Source organism: Oncorhynchus gorbuscha, unplaced genomic scaffold (assembly GCF_021184085.1).
Source record: "Oncorhynchus gorbuscha isolate QuinsamMale2020 ecotype Even-year unplaced genomic scaffold, OgorEven_v1.0 Un_scaffold_3277, whole genome shotgun sequence".
In the NCBI taxonomy this organism is placed as follows: domain Eukaryota; kingdom Metazoa; phylum Chordata; class Actinopteri; order Salmoniformes; family Salmonidae; genus Oncorhynchus; species Oncorhynchus gorbuscha.
Window position 1 is genome coordinate 28,370 of NW_025747560.1, and position 21,346 is coordinate 49,715.

The 21,346-nt window shown below is 40.6% G+C and overlaps 1 protein-coding gene across 2 annotated transcripts in view; it reads right to left on the reverse strand.

Annotated features, from left to right (window-relative positions):
* The window catches only part of LOC124027480 (ribose-5-phosphate isomerase-like), a 30,644-nt gene extending 9,853 nt beyond the window's left edge, over positions 1-20,791 (reverse strand). The window contains exons 1-7 of one of the 2 annotated variants that reach the window (XM_046339897.1): positions 20,673-20,739; positions 20,407-20,485; positions 2,989-3,049; positions 2,834-2,889; positions 2,670-2,729; positions 2,434-2,498; positions 2,015-2,083 (exon numbers count right to left, since the gene is read on the reverse strand). In XM_046339897.1, the coding sequence (XP_046195853.1) occupies positions 2,015-2,083; positions 2,434-2,498; positions 2,670-2,729; positions 2,834-2,889; positions 2,989-3,049; positions 20,407-20,463 (368 nt within the window). In that variant the 5' untranslated portion in view covers positions 20,464-20,485; positions 20,673-20,739. Of the gene's footprint in view, positions 1-2,014; positions 2,084-2,433; positions 2,499-2,669; positions 2,730-2,833; positions 2,890-2,988; positions 3,050-20,406 lie in introns of both variants that reach the window. The other variant, XM_046339896.1, reaches the window with a different exon arrangement.
* Between the last annotated feature and the right edge of the window lie 555 nt (positions 20,792-21,346).

Here is a 21,346-nt window from a genome sequence, read left to right on the forward strand (position 1 = left end):
GTCTAGGTCTGATCCGGTCAACAACCAGCTGTCTAGGTCTGATCCGGTCAACAACCAGCTGTCTAGGTCTGATCCCCTCAACAACCAGCTGTCTAGGTCTGATCCCCTCAACAACCAGCTGTCTAGGTCTGATCCCCTCAACAACCAGCTGTCTAGGTCTGACCCCCTCAACAACCAGCTGTCTAGGTCTGATCCCCTCAACAACCAGCTGTCTAGGTCTGATCCCCTCAACAACCAGCTGTCTAGGTCTGACCCCCTCAACAACCAGCTGTCTTGGTCTGAAAGATCATGTGTAGGCTGTGTGTGTGAAGCGTGTCATAAAACAGAACGGTGATGAGGCATATATCTGGGGAAGCATCTGTCCAGTGTTGATTATTTATTTATTTTTAAATAATGGAATCAAATCAAATGTATTTATATAGCCCTTCTTACTTCAGCTGATATCTCAAAGGGCTGTACAGAAACCCAGTCTAAAACCCCATACAGCAAGCAATGCAGGTGTAGAAGCACGGTGGCTAGGAAAAACTCCCTAGAAAGGCCAAAACCTAGGAAGAAACCTAGAGAGGAACCAGGCTATGAGGGATGGCCAGTCCTCTTCTGGCTGTGCTGGGTGGAGATTATAACAGAACATGGCCAAGATGTTCAAATGTTGGAAGTGTTGAATAATGAATTAAGATGAAAAGCTGAAATATCTAGAGTCAATAAGTAGTCAACCCTTTATGGCACATTGAAATACCACATAATAAGTTACATGGACTCACTGTGTGCCGTAATAGTGTTTAACATGATGTTTTAAAGACTACCCCATCTCTGTACCCCACACATACAATTACCTATGGTTCCTCAGTCTAGCAGTGAAATTCAAACAGTTTCAACCACAAAGACCAGTGAGGCATCTATTGGTAGATGGGTGAAAATAAAAAAGCAGACATTGAATATCCCTTTGAGCATGAAGTTATTAATTACACATTGGATGGTGTATCAATACACCCAGTCACTACAAAGATACAGGCGTCCTTCCTAACGCAGTTGCCGGAGAGGAAGGAAACCGCTCAGGGATTTCACCATGTGGCCAATGCTCCTTTAAAACAGTTACAGAGTTTAATGGCTGTGATAGGAGACAACTGAGGATGGAGCAACAGTGTAGTTACTCCACAATACTAACCCTACAGAGTGAAAAGAAGGAAGCCCTTACAGAATAATCTCCCAAAACATGCATCCTGTTTGCAAAAATGCACTAAAGTCAAACTGCAAAAAAATGTGGCAAAGAAATGAACTTTTTGTCCTGAATACAAAGTGTTCTGTTTGGGGAAAAACCAATACAACACAGTGGTGACTGCATCATGTTATGGGTATGCTTGTCATCGTTAAGGACTAGGGAGTTTTTTTTTAAAAGCTCAGCACAGGCAAAATCCTAGAAGGAAAGCAGACTGAACCGGGTTTCCACCAGACACTGGGAGATGAATTCAACTTTCAACAGGGCAATAACCTAAAACACAAGGCCAAATCTACACTGGAGTTGCTGACCAATAAGACAGTGAATCTACTTAAATCTATGGCAAGACCTGAAAATGGTTGTCTAGCCATGATCAATACCCAATTTGACAACACTTAAAGGTGCCTCAACAAAGCATTGCCTCAAGGGTGTGAATACTGCATTTCATTCAATACATTTGCTAAAATCCCCTTGTCATTAGGGGGTATTGTGTGTAGATCGGTGAGAAAACATGAATTCATTTGAAAATCAGGCTGTATCAACTAAATGTGGAGTAAGTCAAGGGGTATGAATACTTTCCGAAGGCACTGGCCTAGATTACAAATAGCATTACTACAATATTATTTTCACTGGCCCAAGCGAGCCACTGACGGGGATGAAGGACCTGGCCTGGAGGGTTCCCAGGCCTGCAGTGGAGTCCTCCTGGGTTTCTTTATATTTGTAACCTCTATTATACTTTAGATAATCAAAGACCTCACCAAGTCTAGGCACTATGCAATTACAGGAGAACACACCCACCTGAAGTCAGCGATGACGATGAAGTGTTTGGCACAGCCAGCTACAATCTTCTCCTGAGTCAGACAGCCTCTAGGGGAGTGAGTGGGGAGAGGAGGGGAGTGAGGGAGAAGGGAGACAAAGATAACTGGTGAGATGGTGAGTGGGGAGAGGAGGGGAGTGAGGGAGAAGGGAGACAAAGATAACTGGTGAGATGGTGATGTATGGAGCCTGGCATGGACAGCAAACGGGACCGTCAGCCAGGGGGAGCAACGGGACCGTCAGCCAGGGGGAGCAACGGGACCGTCAGCCAGGGGGAGCAACGGGACCGTCAGCCAGGGGGAGCAACGGGACCGTCAGCCAGGGGGAGCAACGGGACCGTCAGCCAGGGAGAGCAACAGGACAGCCTAGAACTGTGATCCGATGAATATACAGAGTCTTACCCTCCTCCTTTGATGAGTGTGAGAGCAGCATCCACCTCGTCTGCCCCATCGATGGCCACGTCCAGCTGGAATGGGGTTAGAGGTCAGAGAGGTAGAACACAATACTGCTGACAATAACACAGTCTACAGGACAAACTTCTGATTTCACACACCAACTCCACACGTTTCCTAAAGAATGTGTCAGACTTGAGGACATGTAACACATCGTTAAAAAAAAAGTTGCTAACCAACAGTACCTCTGGGTGTCTATCCAGATCAGACAGGGTTAGACCATGCTGCAGAATCAACTGACGAGCCTGGAGGACAAGATCAAATGTTGAGGGCCATCTGCCAGATTAGAGTCGGCTCTCTGAGATCCCCGTAGAATACATGATACACAGCCATCGTACCTCACACTCACCTGGAAGGAGGTGGGGACACACACTATGTTGAGTTTCTCCTGACGAACTCTCTCCGCTAGAACAGATCAGAGGTGATCACAATCAGCCCTTTGTGGATGAATAAAGTACTACATTCTCTTGTTCAACCGGTACGCTAGTATTATGGTTTCCTCACCTAGTCTGTCTACAGCATACACAATGGTGGATCCACTGCCCACTCCAACTACCTGGTTGTTCTGTGATGGAAGGAAAGACATGTAACAGCCAGTTCACATGATCATATAGCCAGAAGATACCGACCCACTGTTACGCTTGTTTACACTGAGCTGCACTGGGGTCAGAACGCAATCATGGTTCCATTAAGACACCGTGGAACCGGAGAGAGATATGGGTTGGTAAACGTACCTCGATGCAGGGATGGGATATGAAACTGTACTCCAAATGTTACCTTTATCCTTCCCGATACAGCGAGAAGATTGTAAAACCCGCGGTGTCTCACAAAAAAAAACTGCCCCGAAAGATGTTGCAGAGGGAGGAGAGGCTCCAGCTTAAATGGCCGTCGGGGGACAAGGAGAGTTTGGAAGCATTGAACGATTCTGTTGGCATGAGTAAAGTTGGTGAAAATGAATGGGATGACGGTGAAGAACAGTAGAATGAAAAGGGCTAAAGTTGGAAATGAACTGCTGTTCATGGTTGGAGTGGGATTCACCAGCTACAATGTTTATTGGGTGATCTGGTTCAAGTGACAAAGAGCCATATTCTGATTTAGTGACAGTTTATTAACAGTCCAAAAGGCTCTACAAGATATCAACGAAGGCTATGACTTTGAGTAGGGCACCGGTTAAAAAGGCGTCATCTCTGGCGTCTCGGACATAGAGGCTCTGTGGTTTTGGGATGGCAGGAGCAGTGGACACACATCGCTTGGCACGAATGATAGACAGGAAGTATGCCTATCGGTGTAGTGTGGATTGATGAAGTGGTTCTCCTGAATCATGGAAAACTTGGGTATGTGAGATATGAGGTAATACCGTATGTACAGAAGCCGCTGCAGTGTTGCATTGTAAAAGTTGACACGTTGACAAAGGAAGAAATATGTATTAGCTGACAAGTCAGATGAGACATTGTTGCTGTAATTGTGATGGGAATCACATTCCCGGAGTGCCCTGTATGGATGAAGAGGTCGCAGTAGCTAGGGGTCATCCAGCAGGTCTCCTGTGTGGAGGCAGTGAAAATAGCTTGAGGAGAGATGGTAGTGGATGTCCCACAGTCTGCAGTCAATGCCATGCAGGATCCCAACACACGAGCAGTGAAGGTGGACTTTGTTGCGTTCATACAAAAACTATCTAAAGAAGCGAGACGAAAATGTGATGGTAGCAAAAGGATTTCTGGAACGCCAGAACTTTACAGCCGAAATGTTAAAGAAAACTGAAGAGGTTCCCCCCTCCCAGGTTCCTGCGCCTGGGTAAAGGTCTGAATAGACATTCAATCTGGCTGAAAGAATATTTTTTTTAAATGTAACTTTTGAATTCTAATAGTACATTTGTTCACATTTCCCTAGTCTAGTATTGTTTAGCGTTAAAGCTGATCAGTTTTCCCCTCGGCCAGTAGGTGGCGACATGCACCTCTAACGCTGTTTGCGGACTGAGATAATACCTTAGAAAACTGCCCTTTTTGTCCTCATGCTAGCTAGCAGTAGCCACCTCAGCCATTTTGGAATGGCAGGGTCAGCCAATCGGCTCCTTTGTTGTTCAAGGCAACATGCCATTCCAAAATTGCTGCTGTGGCTACTGTTAGCTAGCATGAGGATGAAAAGGGCAGTTTCACAGGACAACTACCACTATTTCCGTCTTTGATGGAGCAGTGTGGATAGGAGGTCAAACTCAGTGTACAGTGGCACATCCCATCCCTGCATTGAGGTACGTTTTCAACCCATATCTTTCATCAAACCCGGTGCAGCTCAGTGTAAACGAGCATAACGGTACGGTCAGTATCTTCTGGCAATATGATAATAGCACCATTTCCCATGAGCATGGCACTATGAAATAACCATTCCTAGAATCCCAGTAGTACATCTCTCGATAATAGTGTAAGATCTTCATTAATCTGTTCCATTATAAATCTACTGATGTCTTACCCCAGATTCCTTACATTAATACAATGCAGAAAATGATGCAACACATTACAACATATTTTATTTAAACTTCTTCATATTAGGTGGTTGGCAGGATAATATCTCTGAATAATATAAAAATAAACTTAATTTTGTTAATAAATAGGTATGTGTGGAGCAACAACCAAACTTTTCCCCAACAGATATTATCAATAAAAACATTCCAATAGGGAATGACATGAGGTATAGAATCAACATCCTGTTGAAACAAGGTTCCTATTGTTGTTGAATGGACCAACATATATATAGTTCTATTGTTGTTGAATGGACCAACATGAGGTATAGAATCAACATCCTGTTGAAACTAGGTTCCTATATATATAGTTCTATTGTTGTTGAATGGACCAACATGACATGAGGTATAGAATCAACATCCTGTTGAAACAAGGTTCCTATAGTTCTATTGTTGTTGAATGGACCAACATGAGGTATAGAATCAACATCCTGTTGAAACAAGGTTCCTATAGTTATATTGTTGTTGAATGGACCAACATGACATGAGGTATAGAATCAACATCCTGTTGAAACAAGGTTCCTATAGTTCTATTGTTGTTGAATGGACCAACATGACATGAGGTATAGAATCAACATCCTGTTGAAACAAGGTTCCTATAGTTCTATTGTTGTTGAATGGACCAACATGAGGTATAGAATCAACATCCTGTTGAAACAAGGTTCCTATAGATCTATTGTTGTTGAATGGACCAACATGAGGTATAGAATCAACATCCTGTTGAAACAAGGTTCCTATAGCTCTATTGTTGTTGAATGGACCAACATGAGGTATAGAATCAACATCCTGTTGAAACAAGGTTCCTATAGTTCTATTGTTGTTGAATGGACCAACATGAGGTATAGAATCAACATCCTGTTGAAACAAGGTTCCTATAGTTCTATTGTTGTTGAATGGACCAACATGAGGTATAGAATCAACATCCTGTTGAAACAAGGTTCCTATAGTTCTATTGTTGTTGAATGGACCAACATGAGGTATAGAATCAACATCCTGTTGAAACAAGGTTCCTATAGTTCTATTGTTGTTGAATGGACCAACATGAGGTATAGAATCAACATCCTGTTGAAACAAGGTTCCTATAGTTCTATTGTTGTTGAATGGACCAACATGGACCAACATTGGTAGAATCAACATAGTATAGAATCAACATCCTGTTGAAACAAGGTTCCTATAGTTCTATTGTTGTTGAATGGACCAACATGAGGTATAGAATCAACATCCTGTTGAAACAAGGTTCCTCAACATCCTGTTATATAGTTCTATTGTTGTTGAATGGACCAACATGAGGTATAGAATCAACATCCTGTTGAAACAAGGTTCCTATAGTTCTATTGTTGTTGAATGGACCAACATGACATGAGGTATAGAATCAACATCCTGTTGAAACAAGGTTCCTATAGTTCTATTGTTGTTGAATGGACCAACATGAGGTATAGAATCAACATCCTGTTGAAACAAGGTTCCTATAGTTCTATTGTTGTTGAATGGACCAACATGACATGAGGTATAGAATCAACATCCTGTTGAAACAAGGTTCCTATAGTTAGTTCTATTGTTGTTGAATGGACCAACATGACATGAGGTATAGAATCAACATCCTGTTGAAACAAGGTTCCTATAGTTCTATTGTTGTTGAATGGACCAACATGACATGAGGTATAGAATCAACATCCTGTTGAAACAAGGTTCCTATAGTTCTATTGTTGTTGAATGGACCAACATGACATGAGGTATAGAATCAACATCCTGTTGAAACAAGGTTCCTATAGATCTATTGTTGTTGAATGGACCAACATGACATGAGGTATAGAATCAACATCCTGTTGAAACAAGGTTCCTATAGTTCTATTGTTGTTGAATGGACCAACATGAGGTATAGAATCAACATCCTGTTGAAACAAGGTTCCTATAGTTCTATTGTTGTTGAATGGACCAACATGAGGTATAGAATCAACATCCTGTTGAAACAAGGTTCCTATAGTTCTATTGTTGTTGAATGGACCAACATGACATGAGGTATAGAATCAACATCCTGTTGAAACAAGGTTCCTATAGTTCTATTGTTGTTGAATGGACCAACATGACATGAGGTATAGAATCAACATCCTGTTGAAACAAGGTTCCTATAGTTCTATTGTTGTTGAATGGACCAACATGAGGTATAGAATCAACATCCTGTTGAAACAAGGTTCCTATAGTTCTATTGTTGTTGAATGGACCAACATGAGGTATAGAATCAACATCCTGGTGAAACAAGGTTCCTATAGTTCTATTGTTGTTGAATGGACCAACATGACATGAGGTATAGAATCAACATCCTGTTGAAACAAGGCTCCTATAGTTCTATTGTTGTTGAATGGACCAACATGACATGAGGTATAGAATCAACATCCTGTTGAAACAAGGTTCCTATAGCTCTATTGTTGTTGAATGGACCAACATGAGGTATAGAATCAACATCCTGTTGAAACAAGGTTCCTATAGTTCTATTGTTGTTGAATGGACCAACATGAGGTATAGAATCAACATCCTGTTGAAACAAGGTTCCTATAGATCTATTGTTGTTGAATGGACCAACATGAGGTATAGAATCAACATCCTGTTGAAACAAGGTTCCTATAGTTCTATTGTTGTTGAATGGACCATGACATGAGGTATAGAATCCTGTTGAAACAAGGTTCCTAACATGACATGAGGTATAGAATCAACATCCTGTTGAAACAAGGTTCCTATAGTTCTATTGTTGTTGAATGGACCAACATGAGGTATAGAATCAACATCCTGTTGAAACAAGGTTCCTATAGTTCTATTGTTGTTGAATGGACCAACATGACATGAGGTATAGAATCAACATCCTGTTGAAACAAGGTTCCTATAGTTCTATTGTTGTTGAATGGACCAACATGAGGTATAGAATCAACATCCTGTTGAAACAAGGTTCCTATAGTTCTATTGTTGTTGAATGGACCAACATGAGGTATAGAATCAACATCCTGTTGAAACAAGGTTCCTATAGTTCTATTGTTGTTGAATGGACCAACATGAGGTATAGAATCAACATCCTGTTGAAACAAGGTTCCTATAGTTCTATTGTTGTTGAATGGACCAACATGAGGTATAGAATCAACATCCTGTTGAAACTAGGTTCCTATATATATAGTTCTATTGTTGTTGAATGGACCAACATGACATGAGGTATAGAATCAACATCCTGTTGAAACAAGGTTCCTATATATATAGTTCTATTGTTGTTGAATGGACCAACATGAGGTATAGAATCAACATCCTGTTGAAACTAGGTTCCTATATATATAGTTCTATTGTTGTTGAATGGACCAACATGACATGAGGTATAGAATCAACATCCTGTTGAAACTAGGTTCCTATATATATAGTTCTATTGTTGTTGAATGGACCAACATGACATGAGGTATAGAATCAACATCCTGTTGAAACAAGGTTCCTATAGTTCTATTGTTGTTGAATGGACCAACATGACATGAGGTATAGAATCAACATCCTGTTGAAACAAGGTTCCTATAGTTCTATTGTTGTTGAATGGACCAACATGAGGTATAGAATCAACATCCTGTTGAAACAAGGCTCCTATAGTTCTATTGTTGTTGAATGGACCAACATGAGGTATAGAATCAACATCCTGTTGAAACAAGGTTCCTATAGTTCTATTGTTGTTGAATGGACCAACATGAGGTATAGAATCAACATCCTGTTGAAACAAGGTTCCTATAGTTCTATTGTTGTTGAATGGACCAACATGAGGTATAGAATCAACATCCTGTTGAAACAAGGTTCCTATAGTTCTATTGTTGTTGAATGGACCAACATGACATGAGGTATAGAATCAACATCCTGTTGAAACAAGGTTCCTATAGTTCTATTGTTGTTGAATGGACCAACATGACATGAGGTATAGAATCAACATCCTGTTGAAACAAGGTTCCTATAGTTCTATTGTTGTTGAATGGACCAACATGAGGTATAGAATCAACATCCTGTTGAAACAAGGTTCCTATAGTTCTATTGTTGTTGAATGGACCAACATGAGGTATAGAATCAACATCCTGTTGAAACAAGGTTCCTATAGTTCTATTGTTGTTGAATGGACCAACATGAGGTATAGAATCAACATCCTGTTGAAACAAGGTTCCTAGGTATAGAATCAACATCCTGTTGAAACAAGGTTCCTAGTTCTATTGTTGTTGAATGGACCAACATGAGGTATAGAATCAACATCCTGTTGAAACAAGGTTCCTATAGTTCTATTGTTGTTGAATGGACCAACATGACATGAGGTATAGAATCAACATCCTGTTGAAACAAGGTTCCTATAGTTCTATTGTTGTTGAATGGACCAACATGAGGTATAGAATCAACATCCTGTTGAAACAAGGTTCCTATAGTTCTATTGTTGTTGAATGGACCAACATGACATGAGGTATAGAATCAACATCCTGTTGAAACAAGGTTCCTATAGCTCTATTGTTGTTGAATGGACCAACATGAGGTATAGAATCAACATCCTGTTGAAACAAGGTTCCTATAGTTCTATTGTTGTTGAATGGACCAACATGAGGTATAGAATCAACATCCTGTTGAAACAAGGTTCCTATAGTTCTATTGTTGTTGAATGGACCAACATGAGGTATAGAATCAACATCCTGTTGAAACAAGGTTCCTATAGTTCTATTGTTGTTGAATGGACCAACATGAGGTATAGAATCAACATCCTGTTGAAACTAGGTTCCTATATATATAGTTCTATTGTTGTTGAATGGACCAACATGACATGAGGTATAGAATCAACATCCTGTTGAAACAAGGTTCCTATATATATAGTTCTATTGTTGTTGAAGGGACCAACATGAGGTATAGAATCAACATCCTGTTGAAACTAGGTTCCTATATATATAGTTATATTGTTGTTGAATGGACCAACATGACATGAGGTATAGAATCAACATCCTGTTGAAACTAGGTTCCTATATATATAGTTCTATTGTTGTTGAATGGACCAACATGACATGAGGTATAGAATCAACATCCTGTTGAAACAAGGTTCCTATAGTTCTATTGTTGTTGAATGGACCAACATGACATGAGGTATAGAATCAACATCCTGTTGAAACAAGGTTCCTATAGTTCTATTGTTGTTGAATGGACCAACATGAGGTATAGAATCAACATCCTGTTGAAACAAGGCTCCTATAGTTCTATTGTTGTTGAATGGACCAACATGAGGTATAGAATCAACATCCTGTTGAAACAAGGTTCCTATAGTTCTATTGTTGTTGAATGGACCAACATGAGGTATAGAATCAACATCCTGTTGAAACAAGGTTCCTATAGATCTATTGTTGTTGAATGGACCAACATGAGGTATAGAATCAACATCCTGTTGAAACAAGGTTCCTATAGTTCTATTGTTGTTGAATGGACCAACATGACATGAGGTATAGAATCAACATCCTGTTGAAACAAGGTTCCTATAGTTCTATTGTTGTTGAATGGACCAACATGAGGTATAGAATCAACATCCTGTTGAAACAAGGTTCCTATAGTTATATTGTTGTTGAATGGACCAACATGACATGAGGTATAGAATCAACATCCTGTTGAAACAAGGTTCCTATAGTTCTATTGTTGTTGAATGGACCAACATGAGGTATAGAATCAACATCCTGTTGAAACAAGGTTCCTATAGTTCTATTGTTGTTGAATGGACCAACATGAGGTATAGAATCAACATCCTGTTGAAACAAGGTTCCTATAGTTCTATTGTTGTTGAATGGACCAACATGACATGAGGTATAGAATCAACATCCTGTTGAAACAAGGTTCCTATAGTTCTATTGTTGTTGAATGGACCAACATGAGGTATAGAATCAACATCCTGTTGAAACTAGGTTCCTATATATATAGTTCTATTGTTGTTGAATGGACCAACATGACATGAGGTATAGAATCAACATCCTGTTGAAACAAGGTTCCTATATATATAGTTCTATTGTTGTTGAATGGACCAACATGAGGTATAGAATCAACATCCTGTTGAAACTAGGTTCCTATATATATAGTTCTATTGTTGTTGAATGGACCAACATGAGGTATAGAATCAACATCCTGGTGAAACAAGGTTCCTATAGTTCTATTGTTGTTGAATGGACCAACATGACATGAGGTATAGAATCAACATCCTGTTGAAACAAGGCTCCTATAGTTCTATTGTTGTTGAATGGACCAACATGACATGAGGTATAGAATCAACATCCTGTTGAAACAAGGTTCCTATAGCTCTATTGTTGTTGAATGGACCAACATGAGGTATAGAATCAACATCCTGTTGAAACAAGGTTCCTATAGCTCTATTGTTGTTGAATGGACCAACATGAGGTATAGAATCAACATCCTGTTGAAACAAGGTTCCTATAGTTCTATTGTTGTTGAATGGACCAACATGAGGTATAGAATCAACATCCTGTTGAAACAAGGTTCCTATAGTTCTATTGTTGTTGAATGGACCAACATGAGGTATAGAATCAACATCCTGTTGAAACAAGGTTCCTATAGTTCTATTGTTGTTGAATGGACCAACATGACATGAGGTATAGAATCAACATCCTGTTGAAACAAGGTTCCTATAGTTCTATTGTTGTTGAATGGACCAACATGAGGTATAGAATCAACATCCTGTTGAAACTAGGTTCCTATATATATAGTTCTATTGTTGTTGAATGGACCAACATGACATGAGGTATAGAATCAACATCCTGTTGAAACAAGGTTCCTATATATATAGTTCTATTGTTGTTGAATGGACCAACATGAGGTATAGAATCAACATCCTGTTGAAACTAGGTTCCTATATATATAGTTCTATTGTTGTTGAATGGACCAACATGACATGAGGTATAGAATCAACATCCTGTTGAAACAAGGCTCCTATAGTTCTATTGTTGTTGAATGGACCAACATGAGGTATAGAATCAACATCCTGTTGAAACAAGGCTCCTATAGTTCTATTGTTGTTGAATGAACCAACATGAGGTATAGAATCAACATCCTGTTGAAACAAGGTTCCTATAGTTCTATTGTTGTTGAATGGACCAACATGAGGTATAGAATCAACATCCTGGTGAAACAAGGTTCCTATAGTTCTATTGTTGTTGAATGGACCAACATGACATGAGGTATAGAATCAACATCCTGTTGAAACAAGGCTCCTATAGTTCTATTGTTGTTGAATGGACCAACATGACATGAGGTATAGAATCAACATCCTGTTGAAACAAGGTTCCTATAGCTCTATTGTTGTTGAATGGACCAACATGAGGTATAGAATCAACATCCTGTTGAAACAAGGTTCCTATAGCTCTATTGTTGTTGAATGGACCAACATGAGGTATAGAATCAACATCCTGTTGAAACAAGGTTCCTATAGTTCTATTGTTGTTGAATGGACCAACATGAGGTATAGAATCAACATCCTGTTGAAACAAGGTTCCTATAGATCTATTGTTGTTGAATGGACCAACATGAGGTATAGAATCAACATCCTGTTGAAACAAGGTTCCTATAGTTCTATTGTTGTTGAATGGACCAACATGAGGTATAGATACAACATCCTGTTGAAACAAGGTTCCTATAGTTCTATTGTTGTTGAATGGACCAACATGACATGAGGTATAGAATCAACATCCTGTTGAAACAAGGTTCCTATAGATCTATTGTTGTTGAATGGACCAACATGACATGAGGTATAGAATCAACATCCTGTTGAAACAAGGTTCCTATAGTTCTATTGTTGTTGAATGGACCAACATGAGGTATAGAATCAACATCCTGTTGAAACAAGGTTCCTATAGTTCTATTGTTGTTGAATGGACCAACATGAGGTATAGAATCAACATCCTGTTGAAACAAGGTTCCTATAGTTCTATTGTTGTTGAATGGACCAACATGAGGTATAGAATCAACATCCTGTTGAAACAAGGTTCCTATAGATCTATTGTTTTGAATGGACCAACATGAGGTATAGAATCAACATCCTGTTGAAACAAGGTTCCTATAGTTCTATTGTTGTTGAATGGACCAACATGACATGAGGTATAGAATCAACATCCTGTTGAAACAAGGTTCCTATAGCTCTATTGTTGTTGAATGGACCAACATGAGGTATAGAATCAACATCCTGTTGAAACAAGGTTCCTATAGCTCTATTGTTGTTGAATGGACCAACATGAGGTATAGAATCAACATCCTGTTGAAACAAGGTTCCTATAGTTCTATTGTTGTTGAATGGACCAACATGAGGTATAGAATCAACATCCTGTTGAAACAAGGTTCCTATAGTTCTATTGTTGTTGAATGGACCAACATGACATGAGGTATAGAATCAACATCCTGTTGAAACAAGGTTCCTATAGCTCTATTGTTGTTGAATGGACCAACATGAGGTATAGAATCAACATCCTGTTGAAACAAGGTTCCTATAGCTCTATTGTTGTTGAATGGACCAACATGAGGTATAGAATCAACATCCTGTTGAAACAAGGTTCCTATAGTTCTATTGTTGTTGAATGGACCAACATGAGGTATAGAATCAACATCCTGTTGAAACAAGGTTCCTATAGTTCTATTGTTGTTGAATGGACCAACATGACATGAGGTATAGAATCAACATCCTGTTGAAACAAGGTTCCTATAGCTCTATTGTTGTTGAATGGACCAACATGAGGTATAGAATCAACATCCTGTTGAAACAAGGTTCCTATAGTTCTATTGTTGTTGAATGGACCAACATGACATGAGGTATAGAATCAACATCCTGTTGAAACAAGGTTCCTATAGATCTATTGTTGTTGAATGGACCAACATGACATGAGGTATAGAATCAACATCCTGTTGAAACAAGGTTCCTATAGTTCTATTGTTGTTGAATGGACCAACATGAGGTATAGAATCAACATCCTGTTGAAACAAGGTTCCTATAGCTCTATTGTTGTTGAATGGACCAACATGAGGTATAGAATCAACATCCTGTTGAAACAAGGTTCCTATAGTTCTATTGTTGTTGAATGGACCAACATGAGGTATAGAATCAACATCCTGTTGAAACAAGGTTCCTATAGTTCTATTGTTTTGAATGGACCAACATGAGGTATAGAATCAACATCCTGTTGAAACAAGGTTCCTATAGTTCTATTGTTGTTGAATGGACCAACATGACATGAGGTATAGAATCAACATCCTGTTGAAACAAGGTTCCTATAGCTCTATTGTTGTTGAATGGACCAACATGAGGTATAGAATCAACATCCTGTTGAAACAAGGTTCCTATAGCTCTATTGTTGTTGAATGGACCAACATGAGGTATAGAATCAACATCCTGTTGAAACAAGGTTCCTATAGTTCTATTGTTGTTGAATGGACCAACATGAGGTATAGAATCAACATCCTGTTGAAACAAGGTTCCTATAGTTCTATTGTTGTTGAATGGACCAACATGACATGAGGTATAGAATCAACATCCTGTTGAAACAAGGTTCCTATAGCTCTATTGTTGTTGAATGGACCAACATGAGGTATAGAATCAACATCCTGTTGAAACAAGGTTCCTATAGCTCTATTGTTGTTGAATGGACCAACATGAGGTATAGAATCAACATCCTGTTGAAACAAGGTTCCTATAGTTCTATTGTTGTTGAATGGACCAACATGAGGTATAGAATCAACATCCCGTTGAAACAAGGTTCCTATAGTTCTATTGTTGTTGAATGGACCAACATGACATGAGGTATAGAATCAACATCCTGTTGAAACAAGGTTCCTATAGCTCTATTGTTGTTGAATGGACCAACATGACATGAGGTATAGAATCAACATCCTGTTGAAACAAGGTTCCTATAGTTCTATTGTTGTTGAATGGACCAACATGAGGTATAGAATCAACATCCTGTTGAAACAAGGTTCCTATAGTTCTATTGTTGTTGAATGGACCAACATGAGGTATAGAATCAACATCCTGTTGAAACAAGGTTCCTATAGTTCTATTGTTGTTGAATGGACCAACATGACATAGTGATCAGAATTCCTTAGAACCAAGTCAAAAGACCCTCTGTATTTACAAATTGGCTCACCAATAGGATATTATTTCAGAACCAATATTCTAAAAACCAATATTTTTATACAATATATCCCAATTATTCCATATATAATATCTGTGTGGAGAAAAATTGTGTTTATAAATTAAGGACCATGCCAAGAAAACGTTCTGCTTTTCATCGACAGGTTTCACTGGAACTTCGCCAATATATACCAACATGAAGTTAAGGCCACCAAAAGTAGAAGACATGAGGAATAAAGTTCCCCAGAGAAGTGGGTCTTCTTATCCAATTGATGTTAAACTTATTATTTAGAAGGCCAGACAATTCAGCCCGCCATACTCATAACGGTGTTCACAGTTTCCTAATGTAATTGGTACGGTTTCTCCACAGAAAGTTGAAAATCATCTGGTTGCTCTTCGCTTATTTTACAGGCAAGATATAAAGATATGCTGCCCTATGTTAGTCCAGACAAGAGATGCCCTCAGCCGTGGTTATTAGGACTCTTCCTTTTAAAGATAAGGCCCCGGTGCTAGAAGCTAAATTGATGGCCACAGAGGGGCTTCCCACTCTTTCAATTCTGGCTGGAGCCAGTTTGCGAGGTCTGTGAAGGGAGTAGTACACAGCGTTGTATGAGATCTTCAGTTTCTCGCATGGAATAGCCTTCATTTCACAGAACAAGAATAGACTGACGAGTTTCAGAAGAAAGTCCTTTGTTTCTGGCCATTTTGAGCCTGTAATCGAACCCACAAATGCTGACACTCCAGATACTCAACTAGTCTAAAGGTGGCCAGTTTTATTGCTTTTGTAATTCAGAACAGTTCAGCTGTAGTAAGATAATTGCAAAAGGGTTTTCCTACGATCAATTAGCCTTTTAAAATGATAAACATGGATTAGCTAACACAACGTGCCATTGGAACACAGGAGTGATGGTTGCTAAGGTGTATAAACTCAGTTTCACAATTCCTGACAGTTAATCCTAGTAAAAATTCCCTGTTTTAGGTCAGCTAGGATCACCACTATTTAAGAATGTGAAATGTCAGAATAATAGTAGAGATGATTTATTTCAGCTTTTATTCCATTCATCACATTCCCAGTGGGCCAGAAGTTTACATACACTCAATTAGTATTTTGTATCATTGCCTTTAAATGGTTTAACTTGGATCAAACGTTTTGGGTAGCCTTCCACAATAAGTTGGGTGAATTCTGACCCATTTCACCTGACAGAGCTGGTGTAACTGAGTCAGGTTTGTAGGCCTCCTTGCTCACACACGCTTTTTCAGTTCTGCCCACAAATGATCTTTAAGATTGAGGTCAGGGCTTTGTCAAATCCAATTTATTTATATAGCCCTTCGTACATCAGCTGATATCTCAAAGTGCTGTACAGAAACCCAGCCTAAAACACCAAACAGAAAGCAATGCAGGTGTAGGAAGTAGTTTGTGATGGCCACTCCAATACCTTGACTTTGATGTCCTTAAGCCATTTTGCCACAACTTTGGAAGTATGCTTTGGGTCATTGTTCATTTGATAGACCCATTTGTGACCAAGCTTTAACTTCCTGACTGATGTCTAGAGATGTTGCTTCAATATATCCACAATTTTCCTCCTGCATGATGCCATCTGTTTTGTGAAGTGCACCAGTCTCTCCTGCAGCAAAGCACCCCCACAACATGATGCTACCACCCCCATGCTTCACGGTTGGGATGGTGTTCTTCGGCTTGCAAACCGCCCCCTTTCTTCTCCAAACATAACGATGGTCATTATGGCCAAACAGTTCTATTTTTGTTTCATCAGACCAGAGGACATTTCTCCAAAAAGTACAATATTTGTCCCCATGTGCAAATCGTAGTCTGGCTTTTTTATGGCAGTTTTGGAGTAGTGGCTTCCTTGCTGAGCGGCCTTTCAGGTTATGTCGATATAGGACTTGTTTTACTGTGGATATAGATACTTTTGTACCTGTTACCTCCAGCTTCTTCACAAGGTCCTTTGCCGTTGTTCTTTGATTGATTAGCACTTTTCGCACCAAAGTACGTTCATCTCTAGGAGACAGAACGAGTCTCCTTTCTAAGCGGTATGACGGCTGCGTGGTCCCATGGTGTTTATACGTGCGTACTATTGTTTGTACAGATGAACATGGTACCTTCAGGCATTTGGAAATTGCTCCCAAGGATGAACCAGACTTGGAGGTCTTTTTTTCTGAGGTCTTGTCTGATTTATTTGGATTTTCCCATGATGTAAAGCAAAGAGGCACTGAGTTTGAAGGTCGGCCTTGAAATACATCCACAGGTGCACCTCCAATTGACATCAATTAGCCTATCTGAAGCCATGACATTTTCTGGAATTTTCCAAGCTGTTTAAAGGCACAGTCAACTTAGTGTATGTAAACTTCCTACTTCAACTGTATGTGTATTTATGTATATCCAGTTGATTTCATCTCTATATATTATCCAGTTGATTTATTAACTCAATCAGTTCCATCTTCTTCTCCCCGAGAGGCCAGCTGGTGACCTCTGAGAAAGGGAGGTTTCCTCTGCTCTTAGCCAGATTAACACCACATAAGATATTTGACCACCTCAACTTTAAAAAGAGCTCACACTTCTTGCAATATGATTTTTCTTCACAAGCCATTTCCAAAAGTGTGAGAGCAGCTCTTTAAATTCAAATTTCATTATTTAACAAGGAGCCATTTAGCTTCCAGTAGGATGCCCTACCAAGGTTAGTATCAGGGGTAAATATTTTGACAGGAATGTAAATGGCCCTATGGTCTGAGGGGAGTACAACACACTATCAATACATTTCAATATAAGCCAAACATCTATTCTGGAATGTCTGGAACCTGTTTTGTTACTCCAAGTGAATGATCTGTCGGACGGAAACCTCTCTCTCCATATATCAGTAAGATCAAACTTTTCCATAAAAAGTATTAAACCCAAATTCTGATTGGTTGGCCTACCTGGGGGCCATCTATCAGTTGAATTATCTATAGTGATGTTAAAGTCGCCTCCTATCAATAATAACGAATTGCTAAATTTAGATAATGAAGTATACGTTTCTCTACTGACTCAAGCAACTCATTCTCATGTTTGGTGTTTACAGTAATGAGCGTAATGTCATTGTAACTAATCACAAGACAAATAAAGTGACCAAAGGGGTCACAGTCCGACTGGACTGGAATGTGGACCTCAGTTCATGTTGCAATCGCCCACGTGGGTATATGTTCCTAAAAACCAACGAGGAGATGGGAGAGGCGGGACATGCAGCACGTCCAGTGTCACAAAATCAACATGCGGACACACGGGCACCAGAGGTCTGGTCAGCATGGTGCAGATGCTCCTGAGCAGTGTGGATGATGATTGAATAACATGTACACAAGCCAAATTATTTAAACCTACGCGTTACTCCTCATTGCGTCAACGAGCATCTGTGTAGCCAGGTGCTAAAATGGAACTTGGTTCTATTTGTAACACTTGATGCGCTGCAAGTCTCGCCTCTCCACATTGGTTTTTAGGAACAAAAACGCACGTGGGTGATTGCAACATGAACTGAGGTCCACACTCCAGTTGGTGGCGGTAATGCACCTTAAAGTTGGTTGCCAACCGCCATATAAAGTCCAAAGAAGAAGCCTAAAGGAGGAGAGATTCCTAGACACTAACTAGGTTTACCCTTTTATCTGTTGATTAACTGTCTGAGTAGAGGACCTTGTGCATTTCAGGTCAAATAACAAGCCAATGTTAATATCCCAGGACAAATGAGCTAGCAACAGCAAGGTAGCGAATAGAAATGTTTAATGCTTTTAGATCTGTCCCAAAATTAATATAGTTGGTTCAGAGTTCATTTTGATATTTCAATTGTGCCCTGCCCTATGGGGCTCCCGATCACGGACTGTTGTGATACAGCCCGGGATCGAACCAGGGTCTGTTGTAACGCCTCTATCACAGAGATGCGGTACATTAGACCACTGCGCCACTCAGTAGCGCATTCACTAGATGGTTGTGCAGCTTTGTTGTGGTCATGTTCACTTACCTGGCCGCCACTACAGTCTACCTGGCCGCCACTACAGTCTACCTGGCCGCCACTACCGTACCTGGCCGCCACTACCGTCTACCTGGCCGCCACTACCGTCTACCTGGCCGCCACTACCGTCTACCTGGCCGCCACTGGCCGCCACAGTCTACCTGGTCTACCTGGCCGCCACTACCGTCTACCTGGCCGCCACTACCGTCTACCTGGCCGCCACTACAGTCTACCTGGCCGCCACTACCTTCTACCTGGCCGCCACTACCTTCTACCTGGCCGCCACTACCGTCTACCTGGCCGCCACTACCTACCTGGCCGCCTACCTGGCCGCCACTACCCGCCACTACTACCTGGCCGCCACTACCTTCTACCTGGCCGCCACTACAGTCTACCTGGCCGCCACTACAGTCTACCTGGCCGCCACTACCGTCTACCCGCCACTACCGTCTACCTGGCCGCCACTACCGTCTACCTGGCCGCCACTACAGTCTACCTGGCCGCCACTACAGTCTACCTGGCCGCCACTACCGTCTACCTGGCCGCCACTACCGTCTACCTGGCCGCCACTACCTTCTACCTGGCCGCCACTACCGTCTACCTGGCCGCCACTACCGTCTACCTGGCCGCCACTACAGTCTACCTGGCCGCCACAAAACATATCTGCGCCAACTAGCTAGATACCGTGTCGAAGTCCAGGTATGTTTACTGCCTAACGTTTCAGTAGTACATTACATGATGTACTAGTCAGTCAACTAGGTACCTGGACACGGTATGTTTACTGTCTAACTACTTCCTAATGTTTCAGTAGTACATTACATGATGTACTAGTCAGTCAACTAGGTACCTGGACACGGTATGTTTACTGCCTAACGTTTCAGTAGTACATTACATGATGTACTAGTCAGTCAACTAGGTACCTGGACACGGTATGTTTACTGTCTAATGTTTCACTAGTACATTACATGATGTACTAGTCAGTCAACTAGGTACCTGGACACGGTATGTTTACTGCCTAACGTTTCAGTAGTACATTACATGATGTACTAGTCAGTCAACTAGGTACCTGGACACGGTATGTTTACTGTCTAATGTTTCAGTAGTACATTACATGATGTACTGGTCAGTCAACTAGGTGTTTAGCATCAGCATGACCCCCACATTAACACACCGAACTGAGCACGGTCGCTGACCTAGCTATCTGCTAAACAAAACACATGAACTGTCCCCATTGTCAGCTATATTAGTCAACACAAGATCAGTTGTGTTACCTGAACATGATTATCCACCGCAGCATAGCCTGCTCGTTTCTTCGCTTCTTCCGCCATGCCGCGTCTGCTGCTGGGACTCCTAAAGAGAGACACGTGTTTCAGCCTGGGGGTGAACTGCGTCTGTTTCCGCCCTCCTGCAGAGCGGTGGCCAGCTGACAGCAGGGTGGGACCCAGCCACCTCTGGAGGAGCATGGCCCTGCCCATCGACGATACACAACCTCCTCCAAGGACTGACAAATGCACGATGTGCTGCAAAATAAACCTACTACTATGTTGTTGTTGTTGTTGTTGTTGTTGTTGGTGTTGTTGCTGAGTCCTTATGCCGCTCGACCAACGCGTTAAACCCACTGAACTGTTGACATGTATATCTGTGTACATGTACCTTCCTCGATTAGTGCTGCGTTCAACACCCCAACATCCCTGAACGGTTTAAAACTGTTCATCAATTAAAGGGACCGTCTGTACGTTTTCCAGTCATTTGATAAATTATAAATGACCCTTGATTTAGGCGTTTTGTTGTTATAGGTTAAAGTTGCACTATGCAGAAATCACTCCACCATTTCCCGGGTGCTAAAACTCTAATAGTTTGTCTAATTTCAGTTTATGGGTCAAAATAAGCAAATATAGACATTTAACATTTACATTTAAGTCATTTAGCAGACGCTCTTATCCAGAGCGTAGATAGTCATTATACCATCTAAACTGCTGTGAAATATATTTTCCATAACTCAAAATATTGCTGTTTCAGCTGTTTAAAGTTGGTGTACAAAACATAAAGTACAAGTTGCTCAAACAAAAAAGTAAGAAGCATAGATATAGCACACATATATCAGATCCACCGCTTCTTAGACTTGCTTTCGAGTAGAATGATAGATCTATAGTTTATTTTTCTACGTGAAATAAGGACGATGTTTTGTGTGGGTTTATGCTGGCGTGACGT